Source organism: Neomonachus schauinslandi, chromosome 7 (genome assembly GCF_002201575.2).
Source record: "Neomonachus schauinslandi chromosome 7, ASM220157v2, whole genome shotgun sequence".
Classification (NCBI taxonomy): domain Eukaryota; kingdom Metazoa; phylum Chordata; class Mammalia; order Carnivora; family Phocidae; genus Neomonachus; species Neomonachus schauinslandi.
The window spans coordinates 46917742-46944337 of record NC_058409.1 but is presented as its reverse complement, the minus strand read 5'-3'; the positions used below and the strand labels follow the sequence as shown (position 1 = coordinate 46944337).

Sequence of the window (26596 nt, the reverse complement as noted above, 5' to 3'; positions counted from 1 at the left end):
TTGGGGAAGTTCTTAACCTCTGAGTCTGTTACTGCATCTGCAAAATGGAGATATATAGGATATATATCAATTAAGGACATATTAATTGGTGTGACATAAACTTTAAAATGTCCATTGTTTATCACAATAGAAATTTATTTCTCCTTCATATCCGTGTCTATGCTGGACAGCTTTCCATGAAGTCAGTCAGGGACCCAGATTGCTTCTCTTTCAGCTTCTGCCTCCCCGAGATAGTTTTTCAGAGAGAATAGAGAATTTTCCTTGGGAAGGTTTTCAGGGGATGAGCTTGAAAGTGGCATATAGTATTCTGCTCATTTTCTATTGGCCAAAACTTAATTACAGAGCTGTCCCTAAACACAGAGGATGTAGTTAAGCTGTGTGCACAATTTGAAAAGGAAAAAGGTCTTAGTGAACACATGGAGGTCTCTGCTACGTCACAGAGTTTTGGGGAAGATTGGAGGAAATAATGTATGTGACATGCTTAATACAAGGCATGCATGGCATGTAGAAGATTTTAAACATCCTTTTTAAGGTATAGGTAGATTTATATAATGTTTTGCTGGGTATAGATAATCCACTAAATTTCTATTAACATGTGTTTTTACTTCTTTTTGGAGAGGTATCAACTTATTTTTGACTCGTGGTAATGATAATTGATATTTAAAATGATTCTTCTTGCTAAATTCTTTGTTTCTTCTTCTTTTAGCATGGCGTTATTGCTACAGAAGATGAGGAATATTTTATTGAACCATTAAAGAATACCACAGAGGATTCCAAACATTTTAGTTATGAAAATGGCCATCCTCATGTTATTTACAAAAAGTCAACCCTCCAGCAACGGCATCTGTATGATCACTCTCATTGTGGGGTTTCAGGTGAGTGTGTGGCTTTTACAAAGTGTATTGTATTATATTGCCACTGTCTTTCTTCTGACACCTATGGAAAGGTGAATGATAGAATGATAATGAATTTCCATGAATTAACATGAATTTTCCTAAACAGAATCATAGAGATTTAGATTCAAAGGGACCTTAGAGATTATCTGGATCAGAGATTGTCAGCTTTTTTATTTTTAAAGCAGCAAGACCCTTTTCTCAAATGAAATGTTATATGGAAATGTACTATATAGATTAATAAAAGCACAGCTGATTGCTAAGCCCAGGAATCTAAGCCCTATGGGTCTCCCTTTGTTGTCTGGGGCATTCCCCTGAGGGGCAATCCCCAGAGTTCTTTTAAAAGATGTCACCTATCCAAATGCCATATGACTTCGCTCATATTTGGAATTTAAGAAACAAAATAAGGAAAAAATGGAAAAAAAAAAAGACACAAACAAAAATCAGACTCTTAAATACAGGGAACAAACTGGTGGTTGCCAGAGGGGAGGTGGGTGTGGGGGTGGGTAAAATAGATAAAGGGGATTAAGAGCACACTTGTCTTGATGAATGCTGAGTAATATATAGAATTTTTGAATCCTTATGTTCTATACCTGAAACTAATATAACTATATGTTAATTATAGTTCAATAAAAAAAGAAAAGAGGAAAAAAAAAACTACCTTCCTTTTCAGTGGGAAAAAAAAAGATGTCACTTATCAATAGTTGGAAGCTCTTTGAGAAGTCCTTAAAATATAAGTCTGTGTAAAATTATTCTTTCTTAGAAGGAGAACAAAACCCCACCCTATTTTATCCAGGTAATAGTTATAATTTTCAAGCACAAGTGTTCCATAGTATAATTTTCATTCACAAGTGTTGCCTAGTACTCTGTGCTGTTTGGTTAGCCTGATGTTTTTATGCTAATGGTGAGACATTAGACACTTGTATAAGATTTGAAGAGTCTTAAGGTAATATTCAAAGGCAGTGTTAGGGTCCTATAGAGATACATAGCAGGGACAGCAAAGCTAGACATTAGTGGTCCAAGAAGGCTTCATGGAAGAAGTGACTTATAAGCTGAGGCCTGAGGGAGAAAGAGAAGGTACCTGTGGAGAAGTAGAGGGAACAGTGGGTGGAGTGTTCCATATAGAAGAAACAGCATTTACAAAAGTCCTGAATCAAAAAGTAGAATGTCACATTTCAGTCATTGCCAGTTCATAAGAACGGGTTATTAGAATGTGGGCTGGAGGGATGGGGTGAATTTCCTACGGGTGAGGAGTGGACCTGAGAGATGAAACTGAAGTGACAAGGAAGGCCAAGACACAAAGGGCTTGTAAACCATATTAAAGAGTTTGTTTATCCAAAGTGTGCTAGAAACCCATTGAAAGGTTTTAAGCAGGAATCACATGATCAGATTTGGGTGTTAGAAGTACTACCCTGGCAGTCCTGTGGAGACTGACTGAGAGAAGAACAAGACTAGAGGTGAGGGGTTAGGAGGCTGTTTAGTCTAAAGATTAGAAAACGTACAGAATAGAGGATATAGCTTGGCATAGTAGAAAGAATATGGGCTTTGGTGTAGCTTTGGACAAATGAACCAACCTCTTTAAATACTTCTTTGAACACACATTAGTTGCTCAAATTGTAGCTATCATTATTACTGAGATGACTGTTTCTAGTATTTAAAGAGCTATTATATTAAAAAAAAAAAGATTGGGGCACCTGGCTGGCTTAGTTGATGGAGCATGCAACTCTTGATCTTGGGATTGTGGGTTTGAGCCCCACATTTGATGTAGAGTTTATTTAAAAATAAAATCTTTAGGGACGCCTGGGTGGCTAAGTTGTTAAGCATCTGCCTTTGGCTCAGGTCATGATCCTGGGGTCCTGGGATCGAGCCCCGCATCGGGCTCCCTGCTCAGCGGGGAGCCTGCTTCTCCCTCTCCCACTCCCCCTGCTTGTGTTCCCTCTCTTGCTGTCTCTCTCTCTGTCAAGTAAATAAATAAAATCTTGAAAAAAATAAAAAAAAAAATCTTTAAAGGTGTGCCTGGGTGGCTTAGTCAGTTAAGTGTCTGACTCTTGATTTTGGCTTAGGACGTGGTCTCAGGGTTATGATATCAAGTCCCAAGATGGGCTCACGCGCTCAGCAGGGAGTCTGCTTAGGATTCTCTCTCTCCCTCTCCCTCTCCCCCTCCCCTGCCTCTCTCTCTAAAAAAAAAATTAATAATAATAAATAAATAAAAATAAAATCTTAAAAAAAAATTAAAGATTCGATTTGTTCTGTGTAGTTCTCGTAGGTTGAACCAGGGGCAGGGTATTTCAGTATTTCAGCAGGTTTCAGCTTAATACAAAGAAAAGTTCACCAGCAAGTAATTTTAGAAAAAAAATGGGATGAGTTCAACAGGTAGATTTATAAAAAATAGGATGGGTTATCTTATGAATTAGTGAATGCATCACTGTTTTGTTTGTATCCATATGCTTCTTGGGCTACTTTTCTTCTGCTTCAAGTTTAAGTGTTCTTTGAAGTTCATTCTTCAAGTGACTGTTCTCATTCTACATACTCTCTTCTTGAGTAATCTCTGGGACGTCCTTGTTGATGAAGAGTAATTGGTACTAGAAAAAGGCCACTTCAAGTGAAGCTGCTTAAGGCATGAAATAAAATTTCATAGGAAACAATGAAAAATATTTTGATGGGTCTTTGCATTGAGTAATGAAACTAAACATTATGGAAATAGTTTAATTTATCTTGTATTTAACAAATTTAGGCTATAAGTACAACTTTTTTTTTTTTAAAGGTTTTATTTATTTATTTGACAGAGAGACACAGCGAGAGAAGGAACACAAGCAGGGGGAGTGGGAGTGAGAGAAGCAGGCTTCCCGCGGAGCAGGTAGCCTGATGCGGGGCTCGATCCCAGGACCCCGGGATCATGACCTGAGCCGAAGGCAGATGCTTAACCACTGAGCCACCCAGGCGCCCCTATAAGTACAACTTTATATAAATTCTTGAAAAACTAGGATTCAAATATTTAGTTGTTTATTGCAATATAATTTTCCCATCATTTTTTCCATAACATGACATCCTTCACTTCATGATCGTAAAGATCACTTTTTGCAAAAATATTTAAAGATTTCATTGTATTCTGAAAGATAACTCTTAACCTTAGATATTCAAATTATCCTCTTTTGAAGTGCCTATCTTATTACTGGTCTTACTGAGGCAGATCCTTCTTTTCCAAAGGTTGAGGCATGAATCAAATAGATGAGCAAATCTACTCTTATTGTCAACATAAAATTCTGCCCTTGTTGGGGAAGATTTTCTTCTTTTACAGTCTCTCGCCCTGGATTACTGTGCTATTTGCAAAAAATAAAGCAGGTGAATGAGATATTCTTGAATGGCTGAAAAATCTTGAGTGAATTACTATGACTATTTCCTCACTTTTAACCTATTCACTAGTCATTTCTGTTACCTTTAACACCAGTCCATTTAGTTCAGACCCTTGTTATCTCTTGCCTGCACCATTGTAATGACTTTCTAACTGGGGTCTTCCTGTCTTCAGCTTTGTTTTTGTCTTTAGTGGGCTGTCTCCTACATCTGGGTGTATTATATTTCCTTCTTTCCTTCCTCCCTTCCTTCCTTCCTTTCTCTTTTTCTCTCTTTCTTTCAAGATTTTATTTATTCATTTGAGAAAGAGACAGAGAGAGTACAAGCAGAGGGAGAGGCAGAGGGAGAGGGAGAAACAGGCTCACCACTGAGCAGGGAGCCCGATGCGGGACTCAATCCCAGGACTCTGGGATCATGACCTGAGCCGAAGGCAGACGCTTAACCAGCTGAGCCACCCAGGTGCCCTATATTATATACTTTCAAACGTTTCACTGGCTTCCCAAGAGTGGAAAATCAGTAGTAGTTCCCTAAGTTCTATAGGAATATCACTAAAAAAAAGTATTTTATGTTTAATAAGTTTGGGAAATGTCTGGTTAAGAACTACTGATCTTTTTTTTTTTTTTTTAAAGATTTTATTTATTTATTTGACAGAGAGAGACACAGCAAGAGAGGGAACACAAGCAGGGGGAGTGGGAGAGGGAGAAGCAGGCCTCCCGCTGAGCAGGGAGCCCGATGCGGGGCTCGATCCCAGGACTCTGGGATCGTGACCTGAGCCGAAGGCAGACGCTTAACGACTGAGCCATCCAGGCGCCCCAGAACTACTGATCTTAATTATGATACTATTTTGACAGCATAATTCAAGTGACATGTGCATTTATAGGTGTTAATTGCCAGTTAACCTGTTATTGGGAACTCAATTTTATATCAAAATATAAGATAGAAAAACTCTTTTGAGAGTGGGCATATTTATCTCATATTCAGATATAAATTTTCCCATTCTAACTAGATTATGTTATCAATTTCAAAATAAATAATAAAAAATGTCTGTTTTTTGTAGAAAATTTAGAAAATATGGGTAAAAAGAAAAAAAGAAATGAAAGTTGCTCATTTACCACTATCCAGGGATAACTGAATGCTCTTGTCCATTGCTGTAGATATTATCATGTCTCTGTACATGTATTGTTTACTTATGTATTTATTAAATAAATATTTATTTAGCACGTATGTGTCAGGCTATTCTAGGTGTTGGGATGCAGCAATAAATAAAACAAGAAAAGTCTCTGCTCCCATGAAGCTTATATTCTAATGAAGAGAGTTAATTAAAAAAAGCAGTCAAGCCAACAAGTAAATACATGGCCATCTATCAAGAAGTAATAAGTGCTACTAGTGAAAAATAAAGCAGGTCAATGCAATAATTTTGAATGACTGTATATATTAAAAATATTTTGAGACTGGGGCGCCTGGGTAGCTCAGTCATTAAGCGTCTGCCTTCAGCTCAGGTCATGATCCCAGGGTGCTGGGATCGAGCCCTGCATCGGGCTCCCCGCTCCGCAGGAAGCCTGCTTCTCCCTCTCTCACTCCCTGTGCTTGTGTTCCCTCTCTCGCTGTGTCTCTCTCTGTCAAATAAATAAATAAAATCTTAAAAAAAAATTTTTTTTGAGACTGATCAAAAATTTAAGATCTTATTTCAGATGATAAAGAGATCTATGTATTTGGTTTTGGGGAAAAGTTCTTTATTGTATATGTTTATGGAAGAATGTTTTCTTTGACATTCTAAACTCTATCCAAAATTAAATTGAGCATATGTAGTATCATTTGAATAACTACTAATCTTTGTTTTGAAACAAGTCAGTTGTGTGTTCTATTTTAGACTAAACAGTATATTAGTTACAGATCATTAAGCTTAACATTAAGCAGTCAATTGACGATTACAGAATGTAGATATTGTTTCATAATGATGCAATCATGCTGGATTAATTTAATTTTAAAAGTGAAACCAGATATCTTGATTACACTTATTCATTGTGTGTGTATTTTATCTATCTCAGACTACAAATTCTTTGTGTGTAAGACTCTTTCCATTTATGAATGTCCATCAAAGACATTATATATACATTTATCTGATGGAGTGATAACCAAGCAAACCAACAATTTAAAAAGCTAAAAGTCTGAAATTTATGAAAATGATGATAACAGTAGCTACTTTATATTGAGTGCTATCTAATGAGAAACACCATTGCTGTGTTTATTTTGCCCAATCAAGTCTAATTCTTTTCACAAATACTTTAAATAAATATAAGGAGAAATTGAATGGATCAGAGGAGTGAAAATGATCAAAATAATGGAAATCAAATCCGATATTTAGACATTTAGGCTGTCCATCCAGAGGAAGGGAAAACTAGGCATGATTTGAATACATGGGTGGTTTTATGATCTTGACAGACTGAGCAAAAAAAAAAATTAGAATTATGTTAATGCGGAAAGGATTTTGACCATTTCATAACAATATTACCATAAACTCAGTGGCTTAAGCAATATACTTTTATTATCTCACAGTTTCTGTGGAACAGCAGTTGTACATGAATGAGCTAATTGACTTAGCCTCAGTCAGGACTGGGTTCTCATCTGGAGTCTTGACTGACGAAGAATCTACCTTCGTATTCCCATGGTTGTTGGCAACATTCAGTTCTTTGCTATTAAAAGACTGAAAGCTTTAGTTTGGGGCTGGTTGTCTGCCAGAGGCCGTCTGTAGCTCCTTGCCATGTACAGTTCACCAAATTGGTTGCTTACTTCCTTAAAGCCAGCAAGGGAAAGGCTCTAGTAAGAAAGATGTTACAATATTATGTAACATAACTATGTACTCATATATGTAATCGTGTATATTCCTTTATCTTTGTTGTATTCTCTTGGTTAGAAGCAAGATACGGGTCCCACCCACACTAAAGGGGAAGAGATCACATGAAGTGTAAACATCGGGAGGTCATGGGGGGCCACCTTAAGAGTCTGTCTGGAATAAGGGAATACTTACTGGCTGTCTAGAAGTTATACTATTGGGAGATAAGAAGTAATATGTCTCTGCCTCTCTTGGCCTTTAGGAATAAAAATACTCAATTTATATGAGCTTCAAAAATATTTTACTGGTATCTGTCATAGTCATTTCTATCTCTTATTTCTTAAAATTTATAACTTTTACCAAAGTAATTATTAAAGGGTAAACACTAAAGAAATTAGAAAAATAATAGAGAATACTGCCAGTTTCTGTCAATTATATTATAAAAATTAAAATGATTCTTCCTCACTAAATTTTTAATAAGTAGATGTTAGAAAGATCATACAGATATGAAAGTAAGGTATGCAGAGGAATTATACTCATTCAAGTTTATTAAATAAAGATGAATATAAATGAGACAAGTGTTTACAAATGCTGTAGTACTAAAAGGTTTTCTCTGTACTGAAGGACCAACTGTTAGAAAACAAAGGATTAAACTGCAATCCAGAGTAAAATGTGGTTTAAAGGAATTCCTGCTGTAATCATAATCTTTCAACTCTCATTGTAGCACCATTTACCTCTGGGTTTTAGAAGAGTAATACTTTGGGTACTCTGTTAGTATAAATAGTTGTATATCGCAAAACTAAATGAAAAACTTAATTCACAGCCTTTTAGAATTGAGATTTCTAGAGCAGTAGAATTGCTCTAATTGAGATAGTTTAATAAAAGATCTTACTTTAAAATAAATGCTCAGAGGCATTTTAGGAATAGGATTTTGGGGGTACCTGGCTGGCTCAGTTGTTATAGCATGTGACTCTTGCTATAACAAGAGGTGGTGAGTTCAAGCCCCATGATGGGCATAGAGCTTACTTAAAAAAAAAGTAACAGATTTTTGCAATATTGATGTTCTTCATCAGAACTGTCTTAGGGTGTATAGAAAATTAATGCTCTTGTTTTTAAAAAAGCTTTATGAAGTACATATTCTATATTTAAAAATATTATGACATAATTGGTCATTGGAGTAATATGAAATGATTATTTAAAAAATATTTTGGGCGCCTGGGTGGCTCAGTCGTTAAGCGTCTGCCTTCGGCTCAGGTCATGATCCCAGGGTCCTGGGATCGAGTCCCACATCGGGCTCCCTCCTCGGGGGGAAGCCTGCTTCTCCCTCTCCCACTCCCACTGCTTGTGTTCCTGCTCTTGCTATCTCTGTCTCTGTCAAATAAATAAAATCTTTAAAATATATGTATATTTTTTTATTAAATAATTCATTAGGCTTATTTTTTGTTATGAGTAGCTGAATGTTATTAATGTTTAATTTGTTTCAGATAAAATGACTATTTTGAATACTTTAAAGAGTTTAATTTTCTTACTACTACATTTCCTTCTCCCCTCTCTTCACTGAAAAATCTTAATACTTTAGGCAATTTATGAGGAGCATATCTATATGAAAGATTTAAAAATAAGTAAGCTTAGTTGGTGAACTTATCTGAACTAGCTAATTATTTTTATTGTAGACCTCATAAGAAGTGGCAAACCTTGGTGGCTGAATGACACATCTACTTTTCCTTCTTCACTACCAATTAATGGCACGCATATCCGCCACAGACAGAAGAGATCAGTAAGCATTGAGCGGTTTGTGGAGACACTGGTAGTGGCAGACAAAATGATGGTGGGCTACCATGGCCGCAAAGACATTGAACATTACATTTTGAGTGTGATGAATATTGTAAGTTTGATGCCTCTCTATAATATTTTAACTTAATAATTTGTGGTTTTGACTAAGGTCATGGATTTTTAATGTGAATTAATGATTTTAAGAATGTACTCATCTAAAATGAGAAAGAATTAATATATTAATGTTTCAGTTCCATAGGAAATAAATTTAAAGGTGACCTTACTGTTCATTTTAGGTAATAGGACTTTTTGAATGGGTCGTATTAAATCTTGTTTAAAAGGTTTTCTTTAACTTGAAACATCAGCTCACCCTCTTAATTACATGTTGTAGCTCAGTTTTAGGAGAAAATATTTCTTGAGGTAGATTTGTATAAAAATCTTTTATGGAGGCATCTTGAGGGTAGAATTCTAAGTGATATGAGATAAAATAATATCTTTTTATATACAAAGTGGTTTAATTTATGAAAAATTGTTTTACCATTCTTTAAAAAAATATTAAACAATCAGCCTATGATTTTTGTCTGACTTTGTGTCTTTTCTTATTTTCTGGAGGTCAGGTTGCCAAACTTTACCGTGATTCCAGCCTAGGAAACGTTGTGAATATTATAGTGGCCCGCTTAATTGTTCTTACAGAAGATCAGGTAAGAATGAGTTAGTTTAGAAAACTAAAACCCTTAACAGACAGGCTGTAGAATTATGTATTATAAAATAAAGTATTTTATTATTGATCCTTTTAGGAAGTTCTAGTTGAATATGATTTTCACCACTAAGTATTTAATATTTTAAGCAAATTTTAAGTACTTTATAAGAATATACCTCCTATTCATGTTAAGGCTCTATATATGTATATTAGCTATATGTTTCAGTATAAAGATGAGCATTTGTTTGGCAGATCTAATAATAGTGGTTTTGGTTGCTGAGAATCACATATATTCACATGATCATTAAAGCTGGAACTGGAAAGAATATTCAGTAGTACACTAAATTAACTCTAGGTCAGATATTACAGAGATAAAAATTGGCAAGAGATTATTCCTAGAAACCACTGCTTCTAATTATAGTCCCACTTTAGTTCTTCAAAAGTTTTAACAACTGACCTTAGTAATTTGTTTGGAACATTTCTGGTATGCATGTTGTATTGCAGCCAAACTTGGAGATAAACCACCATGCAGACAAGTCCCTCGATAGCTTCTGTAAATGGCAGAAATCCATTCTCTCTCACCAAAGTGATGGAAACACCATTCCAGAAAATGGGATTGCCCACCACGATAATGCTGTTCTTATTACTAGGTATGGTTTGTTGCAAATATTTTATCTTTGATTGTTGTGTTTAATATTTTAACTATATTTTGTTCTATCTAAAGTCTCATTCAGGTAATGAATATATTGAAAGCAAATGGTAATTTGTTAATCACCAGTGAGAAGGAATATATTACACTATTATTGTGTTTGCATCAAATGAACCGAGTAAGAAAAAAGAACATATTTAGAGTTGACTTAGAAATGTAATAAACATCTTTCCTTCAACTAATATCTATTCATAAGGTTTAATTGGAAGCACATGTATGTTTTGTTAATTGAACAAAATACATAATAAAACAAAGATTAAAAAGTATGGGATTATAATTGAGTCATCACTCTTGGTTATAAAATACATTAATTATTCTTACCTCCAAATTGTTAAAAGGGAGGACATCAATAGTTACACAATTTACTTAGATGAATGTTTATTTAATTAAAAATGTTTTAATTAAGGTATAAATATAAAGAAGCACATTTATTACATTATATGTTGAATAGCTTGCTTCTCAGGGTAAAATTATTATTTGATGATAATGCAATTAATTCATGTATTTCTTTCCGGTTTTACATAACTTGTTCAGATCCTTTTATTCCTTACTCTCCAACAAGAATTCTGTGAAGTAGATACCATTATTACTTTTCCCATCTAAAAAGTGAGGAAACTAGTTTAAAATATTTAAATCGCTCAAGCAAGTGAAAGTGCAGGTCTCAAACCCTGATGATCCTGTCTTCTATGACTGTGCTATCTTAGACTACTGTCTTAGTTTTTTTATACCTTAATTATGACTGGTTAGAAGCATGCTTAAATCATTTTAAGATGAACTTGTCCTTTGACCTCTTATCAGTATTTAAAAATGAAAAAAAACAATAAGCAAAATGGAAGCATTATTCTACCTTGGTGAAATGAAATAGCCTTTGTTGTCTTGATTATTTCTTTTAATTTGCAAGATAGTACTTAACAATGGTGTGCCCATTGACTCTACATTAAACTATATGGCGGGAATGTAAAGTTACGTGGCATCAGAATCTTGAGATCCTGGAAGATAATGTGAATTTAGCTTTTTAAAAAATGTTCCTGTTAACTAAGTTGTAAAGTTAAAGCTTCTCGGTTTATTTATTTATTTTTTCAGTTATAATTACTTTAATTGACTTCATCTACCTGGCACTGTAAGCTAGAAAAGTTTGTTTATGACATACTTGCAAATAAAAACAACATTGTATGGGTTCTGTATTCATATGTGTTGACATGTCAGTCTGATAAATTCTGCAATTCCTCAGAGTCTTGTGGTCTGGAATGATTCCCAAATATACTTGAGGAGTTAAAAATATACTAAGAATTGTGCAAATATAGAAACCTTTGTATAAAAATATATATATGGATATGATTAGTGTCAATGAAATTACTACAGGAGAATGTTTTTTATATATGGTTAGCAAAATGATCACAGATAATTTACATTGGCTTCTGTGTTTATATTTATAAAGTCCAACTCTCCCCAAAAAGGCAATGCCCACTGGGCTCCTGGTGCTTTATATTTTTGTTATTGTATGTGCATTCAATTTTTAGCTTTTGCATCAAATGACAATAGCTATACCAACAGTGCACGTTTATAAGTATTTGAGTCGTGAAATATATCTGGGCAGTTAGCCATCTTTTCTTTGCACTGGCTACAATATTCAGCTGTCTTGTTCCTCTGAATTGGCCCAGATATTTTTCTGATCCTCTGCAGAGTCCTTCCTTGTTTCTATAAGCTATTTTGAGTGCCTTTTTGATGCCTGAGGTTTGAACATAAAATTTTCTTTTTAAACTTGTCTCCTAATGGTCGGACTAGTACTAGAAATGATCTCAGGATTTAATAGGACAGTACTTTGAAGAGTTCATATATCATACCATTTTCAATTAGTTATATAGTGGAGGCTAGAAAAGTATCTCTTTGGGGCAGCATAGAGTGCCTTTTTGAATTGTTATAGTCTCAAAGTAACTTTGAGCTTATTTAAACGTCTACTTATTTAAAAGTCTAATCGTCTTTGAATTATTAAGGCCATGGAGTGACATCTAAATCTGATGAATATCATCTCTAATATTTAGAGTTTTTGTTGGGTGGTTTACCATCTTGATTCTTCCTTATATACTTTTAATTTGTGAAATTGAATATATCTTTAAATCATACTGCTACTTTTAGTAAAAATTCAAAGAATTTTTATAGATGCTCATATATTAACGCTTTTCATTGCTTCATGTAACTCACTCATTAACATATTCAGGATTATGACTTCACCATTTATAGGTAAGTTCATGCTTGAAATGTCAGCTCACTAGGGAGAATGTATAATGTGTTTACTGAGAATTCCAGAGAAAAATTGATGGATATGTTTATCTCCACTAGGCCAAATTTTATCTCAGGGATTTAAATGTTTTAAGCAGAAAACCATTTGGAACTGTAGTTACTTAGGTAATAATAGTTGCTTTTGAAAAAATGAAAGTATAAAAACTTAAAATACTATCTCCTCTTAGCAAATAATATTTTATTTTTTTATATTGATATAAATTTAAAGCGAACTGTGCTCTACAAAGCTATGAGATCACTGTGACTAGACAGAAATAAATAAGCAGTATAAAAAATTTAAAATTCTGGGGGCGCCTCGGTGGCTTAGTCAGTTGAGCATCTGACTTGATTTTGGCTCAGGTCATGATCTCAGGGTCGTGAGATTGAGCCCCGTGTGGGGCTCCACGCTGAATGAGGAGTCTGCTTAAGAGTCTCTCTCCTTCTCCCTCTGCCCTGCTCCACTCATACACTCCATACACTCTGTCTCTAAAAAAAAAAGTTAATTAATTAAAAATTTTTTTAAATTTTATTTTATCTGGTATAAAAACTACTGCATTAACACCGAAGAGTATATTAAAAACTATTTATATACACACATATATTTTAATTTTTATATACATTTATTTTTATACATAAGTGTGTATGTGTATATAATGAACATCTGTTATATACCAGCTAGCTTTATCAAATCTTTTTTTAAACACTGAAGTATAATTGACAAAGTTGTATATACTTTAAGTGTACAATGTGATGACTTAGTGTGCCTAGATGTTCATATATCTCCCCAGATTTTGAAAGTTCTCAACCATTATTTCCTTAAATAAGCTTTTTGCCCCTTTCTCTCTCTCTTCTTCTTGGACTCCCATGATGCTAATATTACTTCATTTGGCGATGTTCCATAATTTAGGTAGGCTTTCTTCATTGTTTTGTTTGTTTTTTCTTTTAGTGGGTAGTATCAAATGATTTGTTTCCAAGTTCATGGTTTCTTTCTTTTGCTTGGTATGTCTGTTGTTGTTCTCTATTGCATTTTTAAATTTCATTCATTTTATTCTTCAGCTTCAGAATTTCTAATGGTTCTTTTATATAATTTTGATCTCTCTTTTGAATTTATTATTTTATTCACATATTCTTTTCCTGATATCATTGAGTTGTGGATCTGGGTTCTTTTGTAGCTTGCCGAACTTTTTAAGAACAATTATTTTGAATTATTTGTCTGTCAATTTGTAGATTTCCATTTTTTGCACTCAGTTACTGGAAAATCATTGTATTCCTTTGGTGGTGTCATGTTTTCTTGCTTTTTCATCTTTCTATAGCTTTGTGTTGATGTCTGTGCATTTGATGAAATAGTCACCCCTTCCAGATTTTATGGAATGGTTTTGGTAGAGAAAGATCTTCATCTGTGGACATAAGAGTGCTGGCTGGGTTGAGTATGGTGTTTCTAGCTCTGGAAAAGTTCCAGCAATGTAGTCTCTATTCACCTTTGTCAGCTGAGATTAGCCTTAGTGAAGATTTCAGAGTTCCTCAATGGTCAAGGCTGCATTTGTCTGCACCAGCAGTAAAGGCAGTTGGGGACCACCTGATCTCTTTTTCTTTCATGGGGGATGTCATGATGGAGGGGATTTCTCTTGAAGCAGGGTCCAGCTTGCAAGTACCCACATGAGTGTTGGTAGTACTGATGTCTGATATGTGGGGACATTTGGTAATATGACACTATATAAGTAGGTCAAGAACTGATTAATATTTTGTATTTGAAACTCTAATAAACAGAATTTAAGAAGATAAAATAGAACTGTATATATACACTTAAAAAGTTACACATGTTGGGGCACCTGAGTGGCTCATTGGTTAAGCATTTGCCTTCTCAGGGAAGGCATCGAGCCCCATGTCTGGCTCTCTGTTCAGCAGGGAGTTTGCTTCTCCTTCTCCCTCTGCCTGCTATTCCCCCTGCTTGTGCTCTCTCCCTCTCTCTCTGTCTGTCAAATAAATAAATAAAATCTTTTAAAAAAAAGTTGCGCATGTTACAAAACTTTCATATTATTCTAATTAAACTTTGTATTGAGAAACTGTAAATTAATGGGTACTTAGAAATACATATCTACAATTTGACAGATTTAAAAATTATTTATATTCCCACATGAAGTTAGGAAGTATTCACCAAATTTAAAGTCAAGACAATTTCTTTTTTCTTTTTTTTAAATATCTTTAAGATTTTATTTATTTATTTATTTATTTATTTAAAAGATTTTATTTATTTATTTGACAGAGAGAGAGACAGTGAGAGAGGGAACACAAGCAGGGGGAGTGGGAGAGGGAGAAGCAGGCTTCCCGCGGAGCAGGGAGCCCGATGCGGGGCTCGATCCCAGGACCCTGGGATCATGACCTGAGCTGAAGGCAGACGCTTAACGACTGAGCCACCCAGGCGCCCAAGATTTTATTTATTTATTTGAGAGAGAGAGATAGTGAGAGAGAGCGGGAGCAGGGGGGAGAGGGAGAAGCAGGCTCCCCGCTGAGCAGGGAGCCCGATGCGGGGCTCAATCCCAAAACCTTGGGACCATGACCCGAGCTGAAGGCAGATACCCAACCAACTGAGCCACTCAGGTGCCCCAAGTCAAGACAATTTCTAAATTTATTTTGTGGCAAAAGCATTCAAGAAATCTTTTTATAGTATGAAAATCAGTAGGCATTTAGTGACATAGAGTGTTCTTGCATCAGTGTTGAGCAATTAGCATGAACAGACTAATGCATTAATTTCCTGGATTTCTCTCCTATCAAATATTAGAATCATGTTTTCTATCTTTAAGATACTAGTATATAGCAATATATATTTCAGACAGGAATTATAACCTAAATTCTTTTTGGTTATAGATTTATTGAGATATAATTCATAGACCATACAGTTTGCCCATTTAAATGTACAACTCAGTGGCTTTTAGTATATTTGCAGAGTTGTGCAACCATCACCATAATTAATTTTAGGACATTTCCATCATTCCTATAAGAAGTCATCTCCTAGTCTCGTATCCTTCCCATCCCAGCCCCAGACTGAGGCAACGGCTAATCTACTTTTAGTCTCTATAGCTTTGCCTAGTCAGGACTTTTTGTATGAATGGAATCATAAAATAGGTAGTCTTTTGTGACTGGCTTTTACTTTGCGTAGTGTTTTCAAGATTCATCTACATTGTGGCACATATCAGGACTTCATTCCTCTTACTTGACTACATCCTTGAAAATTCAAGATCCAGATCTTTTAAGAATGCCTCTACTAATAGACTATTCTTTAATAATCATAATTCCTTTTCAGTTTTTCGATAATGAAATGCATAGGACATATAAGTACATCTCATAATACATACGCAAAAATTGCACACCAAGTCACATATTTTAGTCTTTAATTAAAAAGAACATATTTATCCTCTTAAGGGATCATGACTATTTGCTTTGTTGCTGCTGGATTTTAAAGGGATTAGAATTTCCAAAGTCAACTAATGTTTTCAGTTGGGAGATTGAAAATAGCTATAAAAAAATAGTTTCTTGCTAAAACTTGGCCTATTGTGTGTGGATTTAAGCAAGTTTTCTTAATTTTTAAAGGATGTATCTATTGGAATTATGTATTACCTTCATGATTATATATTAAAACAGATAGGAAAAGGAAATTAAATGTGGTACATTACCATTTATTTGGTATTCATTTGTGGCTTTCTTTTTTATCCTTAAGGAAATGCCAGATAAATTTTTTATGAACTATCACTAAACTTTTAAGAGTATACAAGTTTGGGGGCGCCTGGGTGGCTGAGTTGGTTAGGTGACTGCCTTCAGCTCGGGTCATGATCCCGGAGTCCTGGGATCGATTCCCACATCGGGCTCCCGGCTTAGTGGGCAGCCTGCTTCCCCCTCTGACCCTCTCCCCTCTCATGCTATTTCTCACTCTCTCTCTCTCTTGCTCTCTCTCAAATAAATAAATAAATAAAATCTTAAAAAAATATATACAAGTTTATCGGCAGCAGTGGAATCTTGAATTCAGTTTCCGGATGTATTGATTTTCTTATTTGGGCATTTTGAAGCATTTATTTTTCTCTTATCACTCTTGTTCTTTCATTCTTAGTTTTCTAGTTTCCGTTCACTTCATCCCTGGTTTGTTGATTCCTTACTCAAGTGTGTTTATCTAGATTCAGTTTCCATTCCAATCAAGGATTATGACAGACTTGTGCAACCTTCATTTCCTGTGCAATCTGGGACACTTTAAAGAGTGAGAGAGGGTACCATTGGCAGGTATGCCTAGACAATAGGCCCAAACTAGGATCAGGTATATCAGGATTATGGTCATCCTAGGCATTACCTATGTTTGCTTCTTAAACTTTTAAAAATGGAAATAAGAAGATACTTTTTTCTCACTGCCCAGGGTTGACTAAATACATGCAATTTAATGAACTATCTTTATTTATACACCTTGACTAAAACTGAGGTTTATTTATAATAGGTATCATTAAATACTTGAAGAAGGGTCTATTCTAATAAATACTTAACTTTAAGGAATAGTAAGTTTAGTATCTATATTGGTTTTATGGATGTATTTATGCAATTGTTTATTATGTGCCAAATTCTTAAGTGCTTTGCAGTTGTTTAATCTTTTAAATATCACTATAACTCCCAAGTTATAACAACTTGGGAAAATATAAAGCTTTGGAAAGTATAAAAACTATTTTAAAAATCTTGTCTGCTAATTTTAGTATCTCTGTCAGTTCTGAATCAGTTTCAATTGACTAATAAATCTCTTTATTATGTGTTGTGTTTTCCTGCTTCTTTGCATACCTGGCAATCTTTGATTGGATAACAGACATTGTGTTATTATACCTTTTGGGGTACTGGATTTATTTGTAATAAATATTCTAATTTCTGGGGACATCTGGGTGTCTCAGTCTGTTAAGCCTCTGACTTCAGCCCAGGTCATGATCCCAGGGTCCTGGGATAGAGCCCCGCATTGGGCTCCTTGCTCTGCGGGGAGCCTGTTTCTCCCTATGCCTGCCATTCCCCATTCTTGTGCTCTCTCTCTCTCTCTCTGACAAATAAATTTTTTAAAAATTCTAATTTTCAGAATGCATTAGGTTCCTTGGATCTTGATTCTTTTGTGTCTTGCTTTTAAGATTTGTTATGCCGGATGGGAGAAATGCTCAGTGTAGGGCTAATTATTCCCCAGTACTGAGGTAAGTCCCTTCTGAACACTGTTATACAAGACCTTGTGAATCTTGGGGTTTTCTAGTTGCGCTGAGTGGGAATAGTCCCTTTATCCCATGTTATATGAGTGATGGGTTATGTCATCTCTAATCCTTTTGGGTAATTCTTTCCCTGGCCTTGGGTTCTTCCCTCACACCCATGTGCTGATTAGAATTGTCAAGAATTTCCTTCTGGAAATTTCCAAAATTTGCTCTTTGTGTAACTTTCTTTTCTCCTATAGCTGGTCCTATAAATTCTAGCTAGCATGATCTCCCATATTTCCTGCTCTGTCTCTTCAACACTAACAGTCCATTGGGCTCTCCTGGCTTTCCCTACTCTGTACCAGGGCCTGGAAATTTTCAAGGTGATAAGCTGGGATAATGCTAGAGCTTAATTTGATTGCTGTTTCTCAGGGATCACTGTCCTTCATTTCCTGATGTCTAGTGTATTGCAAAATGATATTTTATGTACTTTGTTCATTTTTAAAATGGTTTCAGGCAGCCTCAGGGTAAATTTGGTCCCTATTACTCCATCTTGACTGGAAATGGAAGTCCCCAGGCAAACATTTTAAAATTTCTGTGTACCCTCTGAAAGTATCTGGGGATATCCCTTTCCTTTACCCCTAAATGTTTCAGTTTGTATATTCTAAGAACAAACACATTGTCTCACATAACCATAGTACAGTTGTCAAAATCAGGGCATTTAACATTGATACAGTACTATTATTTAACAATCTGCATTTCATATTTAAATTTTATCAATTGTCCTAATATTCTTTGTAAGTATTTTCCCCCTCAGGCCAGTATCTAATCTAGTGTCATACATTACATTTATTTCTCTTGTCTTCTTCAAGATTCTCTTTTAATCCGAATTAGTTCTCAATTTCTTTTATCTTGACTTTGACATTTTTAAAGAGTACATGTATTTTTCATGAAATGTACCTTAATTTGCATTTTCTGATGTTTATTCAGAATTAAATTCAATTCATACATACTTTTCAGGAATAACACTGAGTAATATTTTGGTTTTTTTTAAGTATAGCATATCAGGATGCACATGATATTGATTTTTTCAAGTATGGAGATACGAATTTTGATCACTTGGTTAAGGTGATGTTCACCATGTTTCTCCTTTGTATTTTTCTTTTTTTTAATTAATTAATTAATTTTATTTTTAAGTAATCTCTACACCAACCTGGGGCTCAAACTCACAACCTTGAGACCAGGAATTGCATGCTCTACTGACTGAACCAGCCAGGCGCCCCTCCTTTGTATTTTTCCCTATTTATTTAATTTTAGTTAAGCTCTATGCCCTACATGGGGCTCCAACTCATGACCCCAAGATCAAGAGTCACGTGCTGTACAACTGAGCCAGCCAGGCACACCTGTTTTTCCCTTTTTAAATTAATACGCAGGTTTTGAAGACTTACTTTGAAGCCCTGTAAATATCCTGTCTCTCACAAAACTTTTACTGTCTACTTTTGTCATCCATTGATGATGTTCTAACTCTCATTTCTTCTAAATTTGTTAAGCAGGAAATGTTTACATTTCACTCTCTCTCCCTTTCTTTCTCTAAATAAAGACTCATATATATATATATATATATAATATATGCATCTGTGGCTTTCCACTTTGGGGGATTTCACCCTGTTTTTTTAAGCAACATTCCCATTCGTCTGCAGCAGTCTGTGCTTTCCTCCAGTCGGTAAGACTGCAACTTTCTGCTTTCTGTTTTGTCACCCTGCCAGTAATTAACTGATATATTCCCACATCTAACTTGATATATTCCCACAAATGTTTTTTGTAAATTTTATAAATTACTGATGAAATGACTATATGAACTTTAATAAGGTCTAACCTGTTAAAACAAGAACAACAAACACACAAACTCAAAATTGTTTCAGTTATGTTAATTCTGTACAAATCTATTAAAATTAAAATATTGTTAATTAAATTTTAGTGATTTCTTGTATCTTGCCTCTTTTACTTCTATAATGTTTTCTTAGTTGGTTTGACTTATTTTCAGAAATGTTTGAGTCAGAATCAAAAAGTAATGAATATTTTTCTTTTTTTTTTTAAAGATTTTATTTATTTATTGGACAGAGAGAGAGAGAGCGAGAGCAGGAACACAAGCAGTGGGGAGTGGGAGAGGGAGAAGCAGGCTTCCCGCCAAGCAGGGAGCTGGGTGTGGGGCTCGATCCCAGGACCCTGAGATCATGACCCCAGCCGAAGGCAGATGCCTAATGACTGAGCCACCCAGGCGCCCCATGAAGTAATGAATATTTTTCTTAACTTTACATTCCCTAGGTGATTTTGGGGGGTGGCTTTAATTCTTAACATTAATATTATTTAAATATAAGAATTTTTTGTACATCAGGTAATCTCGGTGGGAATTGAAAGAGTTCACATAAACCAGTACATAAGTAAAAATATGAGACTAAAAGGCTGTATTTTACATGGCAAATGTCAACCAGCAGGTGATTTGCAGCTAATTAACAAGAGTATTATATTAAGTGGAATGTTTTCTGCTAACTATAACCATATTTGCAAAGAAGCCTTACTTTAATAACAGGTGTATCTTTGAGTTTAGTATTAAAGCACATGTTTTATTTTAACTGTAAGAGAAAGAGACTAAATGAATTATTTAAGATAGGCTGTTAGTAAAAATTGGACAATTAAAACCTTCACGTGTACTTACTTAACATACAAACAGGGATAAAGGCATAATGAAATATATTAAGCAACAAGAAAAATAAGATCTTATATGTAATAATCATATATTGTCTTTCTTTCTTAAAAAGTTACTGGATTTCTAGTATGTGCAAGGCATTATCTTAGATGCTGGGATCTGGGGTGAGGTAGACAAATTCCCTGTTTTCATGGAGCTTACTTTCTAATGTATGGAAATAGACAATAAACAGGTAAATAAATACTTTCTTGACTGGCAGATTTGAAATACATTGTTAATAAAGGAAATGCTATTTCCATTCTGAAGGATTTTTAAACAAGGGAAAACAGCTATCTTTCTGAAATGATTTGAATGAAAGCTTTCCTTAAGTTGGGGCACTGACATTTTTCTCTCAAGATTTCTTCCAACTTGGGGATTCCATGCTAAGATAAAATAAGATGCACATTGAAATAATGTCACAATTTGCTGAGGAGGGAGCAAATTTAGTAAGACATAAATTGGGGGCGCCTGGGTGGCTCAGTTGGTTAAGCAGCTGCCTTCGGCTCAGGTCATGATCCCAGGGTCCTGGGATCGAGTTCCGCATCGGGCTCCCTGCTCGGCGGGGAGCCTGCTTCTCCCTCTCCCTCTGCCTGCCTCTCTGCCTACTTGTTCTCTCTCTCTATCTCTCTGTCAAATAAATAAATAAAATCTTAAAAAAAAAAAAAAGACATAAATTGTTGACCTTTCATCCCTTAATTGGGCTTTTAAAAAAATCTTCAAAATATATTAAATAATATTGGTTTCTCAAAGTAATAGTAATAACGATTATCATCACTATTTCATTTCTATAAGTATGTACATTTTTTTTAAGGATTTTTTATTTTTTTAAGTAAGCTCTACACCCAACGTGGGGCTCAAACTCACAGCTCTGAGATCAAGAGTGGGACACTCTACCGACTGAGCCAGCCAGGTGCCCCTACATGTACATATGTTTTTATTGTTTTTTTATACTTTATTTTTTTATTTAAAAAATTTTAATCTTTTGTACTAATTTTAGAATTACAAAAAAAGCACAATGAGTTCTCTTATGACCTTCGCCTTGCTTCTCCTACTGTTAGTTAACATCTTATATATCAGTAATACAGTTTTCAAAACTGGACATTAATATTGGTGTAATATTATTGGCTAAATTAAAATATGCCCAAACTGAAAGAAAATACAGAAAATAATATAATGGATACTCATGTTGATTTAGCAAATGTAAACATTTTACAATATTTCTTAGAATCCTTTGAAAAAATAAGGGTTGCTCATAAAGTTGGAAGCTTTTCTGCACTCCATTTCTATTCCCTCTTTTCTTCACCTGAGATAACTACTATCTTCAAAATACTGAAGTTTGTATGGATCCTTCACATCCATGTTTTTGTGCTTTTGCTGCATCAGCATATATACCCAAAGGTTATAGTTATATAAAATATTAAAATATATATAAATAAAATATAAAATGTATTTTTAAACATATTTTTAAAAGATGTATTTATTTTAGAGAGAGGAAGTGTGGTGGGGAGGGGCAGAGGGAGAGGGAGAGAGAAACTGTAAGCAGACTCCATACTGAGCACGGAGCCTAACCCAAGGCTCCATCTCATGACCCTGAGATAATGAAACCAAGAGTCAGATCCTTAACCGACTGCACCACCCAAGCTCCCCAATATAAAATATGTTTTTACTTTGTATTTTATATTTTAAATTAATTTATATTTAATTTTGAGTTCCCTAGGGTAAATGCATAGTAGTAGAATAGCTGGGTTGTAAGGAGTTAGCAATTTCAACTCTATTAAGTACTGGCTAAATGCTCTACAATATGGTTTTACCAATTTACACACTCTAAAGCAGTGTAGGGAGAGTTTGAGTTTACTCCAATTTGCCTAACACAGTGCTTAGCTTTATAATGCTTCATACATTATAGTGACTAGTGTTGGTTATCAGTAAGTTAGTAATTATTATTGGACCCAAATTAATGTCATTTTAGTATTTTAAAAATTTTACTAATAAATAACAATGTATTTAGAAAGGTAATTTGTACATTTATGTATTAGGAACTTGCCTTGTCATTTGCTTCCATCTTTAATTAATGGCTCATTGTAATGTACTTTTTAAAAAAAGATTTTATTCATTTATTTGAAAGACAGAGAGTGAGCGAGAGAGCAGGAGATGGGGAGGCAGAGGGAGAGGGAGAAGCAAACTCCCCGCTGAGCAGATAGCCCAACGCAGGGCTGGATCCCCAGACCCCAGGATCATGACCTGAGCCGAAGGCAGACGCTTAACCGACTGAGCCACCCATGTGCCCCTGTAATGTACTTTTTTCTCCCATGTCACAAATGAATAAAATCAAAGGTAGATCCAGGTCTATCAATTTCTTTTTTTTCCCCCTGTAACACTTTATTGACATATAATTCACACACCATGCAGTTCACCTACTTAACATGAAGAATTCAGTTGTTTTTAGTATATTTACAGAATTATACAACCATCACCACTATCTATCTTAGAATACTTCTGTCACCCCAAAATGAAACTTGTTCTTATTAGCAGTCACCCTCCACTTCCCCTAGTCCTAGGAAACCTCTAACCTACTTGCTGTATAGATTTGCCTGTTTTGGATATTTCACATACGTGGAATCATAGCGTAATTGGCTTCTTTGACTCAGAATGTTTTCAAAGTTCATCAGTGTTGTAGCATGTATCAGTACTTCATTCCTTTTTATGGCCGAATAATATTTTATTTGATGGGTATACCACATTTTATTTATTATTTCATCCTTGATGGGCATTTGGGTTGTTTCTTCTTTTTGGCTATTATGAATAATGTTGCTGTGAAGATTCATGTACAAGGTTTTATGTGGATGTGTGTTTTAATTTCTCTTTGAGTATATACCTAGGGGGAATTGCTGGGTTGTATGGTAAGTCTGTATTAACCTTTTGAGGAACTGTCAGACTATTTTCCAAAGTGGCTACACTATTTATATTCCCACCAGAATAAGTGTTCAAATTTCTCCACACCCTGGCCAACATTTTTTATTGTCTGTCTTTTTGGTCACAGTATTTCTAGTGAGTATGAGGTGGCAGCTTATTGTGATGTTTGCCTTGGATTTTCTTGAAGGCTATGTTGAGCACTTTTTCATGTGCTTATTAGCTATTTGTCTATCTCTTTTGAAGAAATATATAATGTACTTGTATTTGACTTGATTGCATTCCTTGATTGCATTTATATAGAAACTAAATATGGACATTTAACTTTATGCAAAATCAGGTTGTCACTCTGAGGAGTATATTATTCAAGTACTTACTGAATAGATATTGTTGCATAATGGAAAGTGGGCTTTGGAGTCACACAGACCTTGAATCCCACCCCTGACATTACATCTGTTCCTTGGTGAGCTTAGGGCTGAATACCAAAGCACTCTGGACTTGTAGGATGGTGTGGTGTTGATGACATAATGTGTGTGAGTACTGGGTACAGTGCTAGGTACCTGGTAGAGAGGCATAGTAAAAATTTGGAACTATTATTAACCAAATGTTTAGCACAAATCAGGTTTGGAGAAGGCAAAGTATGGTGGAATCATAGAAGCGGCACTAATTTTACATGGAGGAGAGTCTAAGCATAACTTCATTTAAGGACTTGAAAGTTCTGTAGGAATTTGGATAAATGATCGGTGCCTGTCAAGAAAGAGACACTGCATGTGCAGTGATATGGAAAATGTGAGTAAGAAAATGGCCTCATTTGGAGAACTAAAAGCTCAGTATTTTTAGGATGGAAGGTGTGGGTGAGGAATTATATGAAGTGACGTTAGACAGGTAGAAATTCATTCACTGATTCATTCATTCAACCTACGTTTTTGAATTGATAAAAATAGGTCACTGTAGAGAAAAAATGTCATTGTGCTGTTAGCTGCTAGGTATTCAGTGGTGAATAAGTCAAAGAATGAGTTGGTCAGGTTTGAGGAAAAGAAGGGAAATGTAGTGATTTAAAGGGAGAATGATATGTAATAATATAGAGAAGTTGCAGGGGCCAGACCATTTTATGTGCATCCTTATAAGTTTAGCACCACAGTATAGAAATAACCATTTCCCCTATTTGTGAGTATTTAAATAATTTATTTTGTTTGTTTTTTAGTTAGTAAAAACAATGGAATCCTCTTTGTACACAGGTAAATATGTCCATATTATGCAATGCTAATCAAGAATATATGGACATGGAGAATTCTTCAAGAAATAAAGTAAAGCAGGCAAACAAAATTACAGAATAATGCATAAAGCATTACTTCTTTTGTGTTTAAAAAATCAACAAAACTAGAAAAAAAAGAGGAAATTTAACTTTTATTTTCTTTACATAAAGGATGAGATTGGAAAAATTCAAGTGGAAAACTGACATGATCAGATTTGAAAAATGTCCCTGGCAAGGATGTAGAGGATAGATTGTGTGTGTGTGTGTGTGTGTGTGTGATTAAGTGCTAATATATGCAAAGCAGTGGAAAATGGGTGGAAAAAATTCAATGCCTCTTTTCTCTCCAGTTCAGAAAGGCTTTTTAGAACTATTTGAATTAACATTTCACTTTCCTTTTTAACTTATCCCAAAGAAGTGGATGCCAGACAAAAATCAGAGCTCCAATGTTGGGAGATGAGGTGTTCTTGAGTGAGGTAAAAGGGTAAAGGAGAAGGAGAGAAAAAAGGTTTGAAGAATAAATAAGGGGCAAACTCATTTAGAGACATTTATTAGATGTTATTCCTCTTTTTTGGTTAAATTTTCACACTGGATTATTTTGGGAGAGTATTTACTAAATTGGCTATATCCTTCCTACTCTACTCCCCCTAAATTCATCAAAAACTAGCATCCCCACAAATGATATCTTTCTCATTTCATAAATTCTCAACATCTTAATAATTGGCCAATGTTAAGGAAATGTTGACAGAAATAATTCTGAAAAGTCGTTCTAAAGTAAGAAAAAGTGACATTTGAATATTTTGCCCACTTCTCGCACAATCTCTTCTCAACTTACATTTACTTTCAGTGATCTCATTAATTTTCATCATTTTAAGTGCCATCGCCATCTATGCAGCTAAGTACGTCCATATAGTTTTAAGCACCATTTATATACAAATAAACATTTCTAGCCCTGATCCCTCCCCTAAACTCTGTATTTGTTGCCTGACACCTCCATGCCCCTCAAACTTAACATATCCAAAATTAAATTCTCAGTCTTTCCTTTAAACCTGTTCTTTCTTTAGCTTTTATTGTTTCAGGTTTTCCCTACATGGCAATTAAAATATTTTTCCTGTTATACAGAAAGCAAAAAAGGTTCTAATTAGGAAGCTAGTATCAAGAAATTAATAACTTGACATTGGGAAATTAATATATACTAGGTTCAGCTCTCCCAAAATTTTCAAGCATTTCCTGTTTCCTCATTTTACATGGTTATTTTTTTTTATTTACTGATCTCCCACACCTTTGGCCCTATCTCTCGTCTAAATTAGCAAAACATGCGTACTTAAAAACAGTATTAAAAGGGAAGAAGTTGAATTATAGTTCTTGCAAAGGTATGTGAAGTATTTATGAGATCCTTCTTATCATCCATGTCTCTGGAGTTCTGAGTTTAACTTTCCAAATGGGTTTGGGGGCCTGAAAGATAAAATTAAAATGGTACAGTAAGTTTTCAAATGTTCCTTCAAAAAATAGTTTCTCCATTTTACTGATGCTAAATGATGCTGAGAAAGCAAAGGCTACGACATTCATATAGAGCTTTATAAGACTGTAGTGGAAAGGCTGGAAAAAGGAATAGGAAAACTATTAAAAATAATTTTGAGGGGTATAAAAATTGCTGTCATCTCCAAAAAATAAGTTTGCATTTATTCATTCATTGAGACATTCAACAAACATTTATTAAGCATTTACTCTATATAAGTTATCGGGACCACGTAACAGTCAATAAGACAGATAAAAGTCTAAGCTTTTTCATCAGTCTTACACAATTCACAGCGCTCACCATAGCACATACCCTCTCCAATGTCTATCACCCCGCCACCCCATCGCTCCCACCCCCCTCCACTCCAGCAACCCTCAGTTTGTTTCCTGAGATTAAGAATTTCTTATATTAGTGAGATCACATGATACATGTCTTTCT

At 34.9% G+C, this 26596-nt stretch overlaps 1 protein-coding gene across 1 annotated transcript in view; it reads left to right on the top strand.

Moving 5' to 3' along the window:
• The window catches only part of ADAMTS6 (ADAM metallopeptidase with thrombospondin type 1 motif 6), a 306464-nt gene that overhangs the window by 9994 nt on the left and 269874 nt on the right, over positions 1 to 26596 (top strand). The window contains exons 3-6 of the mRNA XM_021702211.1: positions 707 to 875; positions 8751 to 8962; positions 9468 to 9551; positions 10055 to 10200. Of these exons, the coding sequence (XP_021557886.1) occupies positions 707 to 875; positions 8751 to 8962; positions 9468 to 9551; positions 10055 to 10200 (611 nt within the window). The remainder of the gene's footprint in view (positions 1 to 706; positions 876 to 8750; positions 8963 to 9467; positions 9552 to 10054; positions 10201 to 26596) is intronic.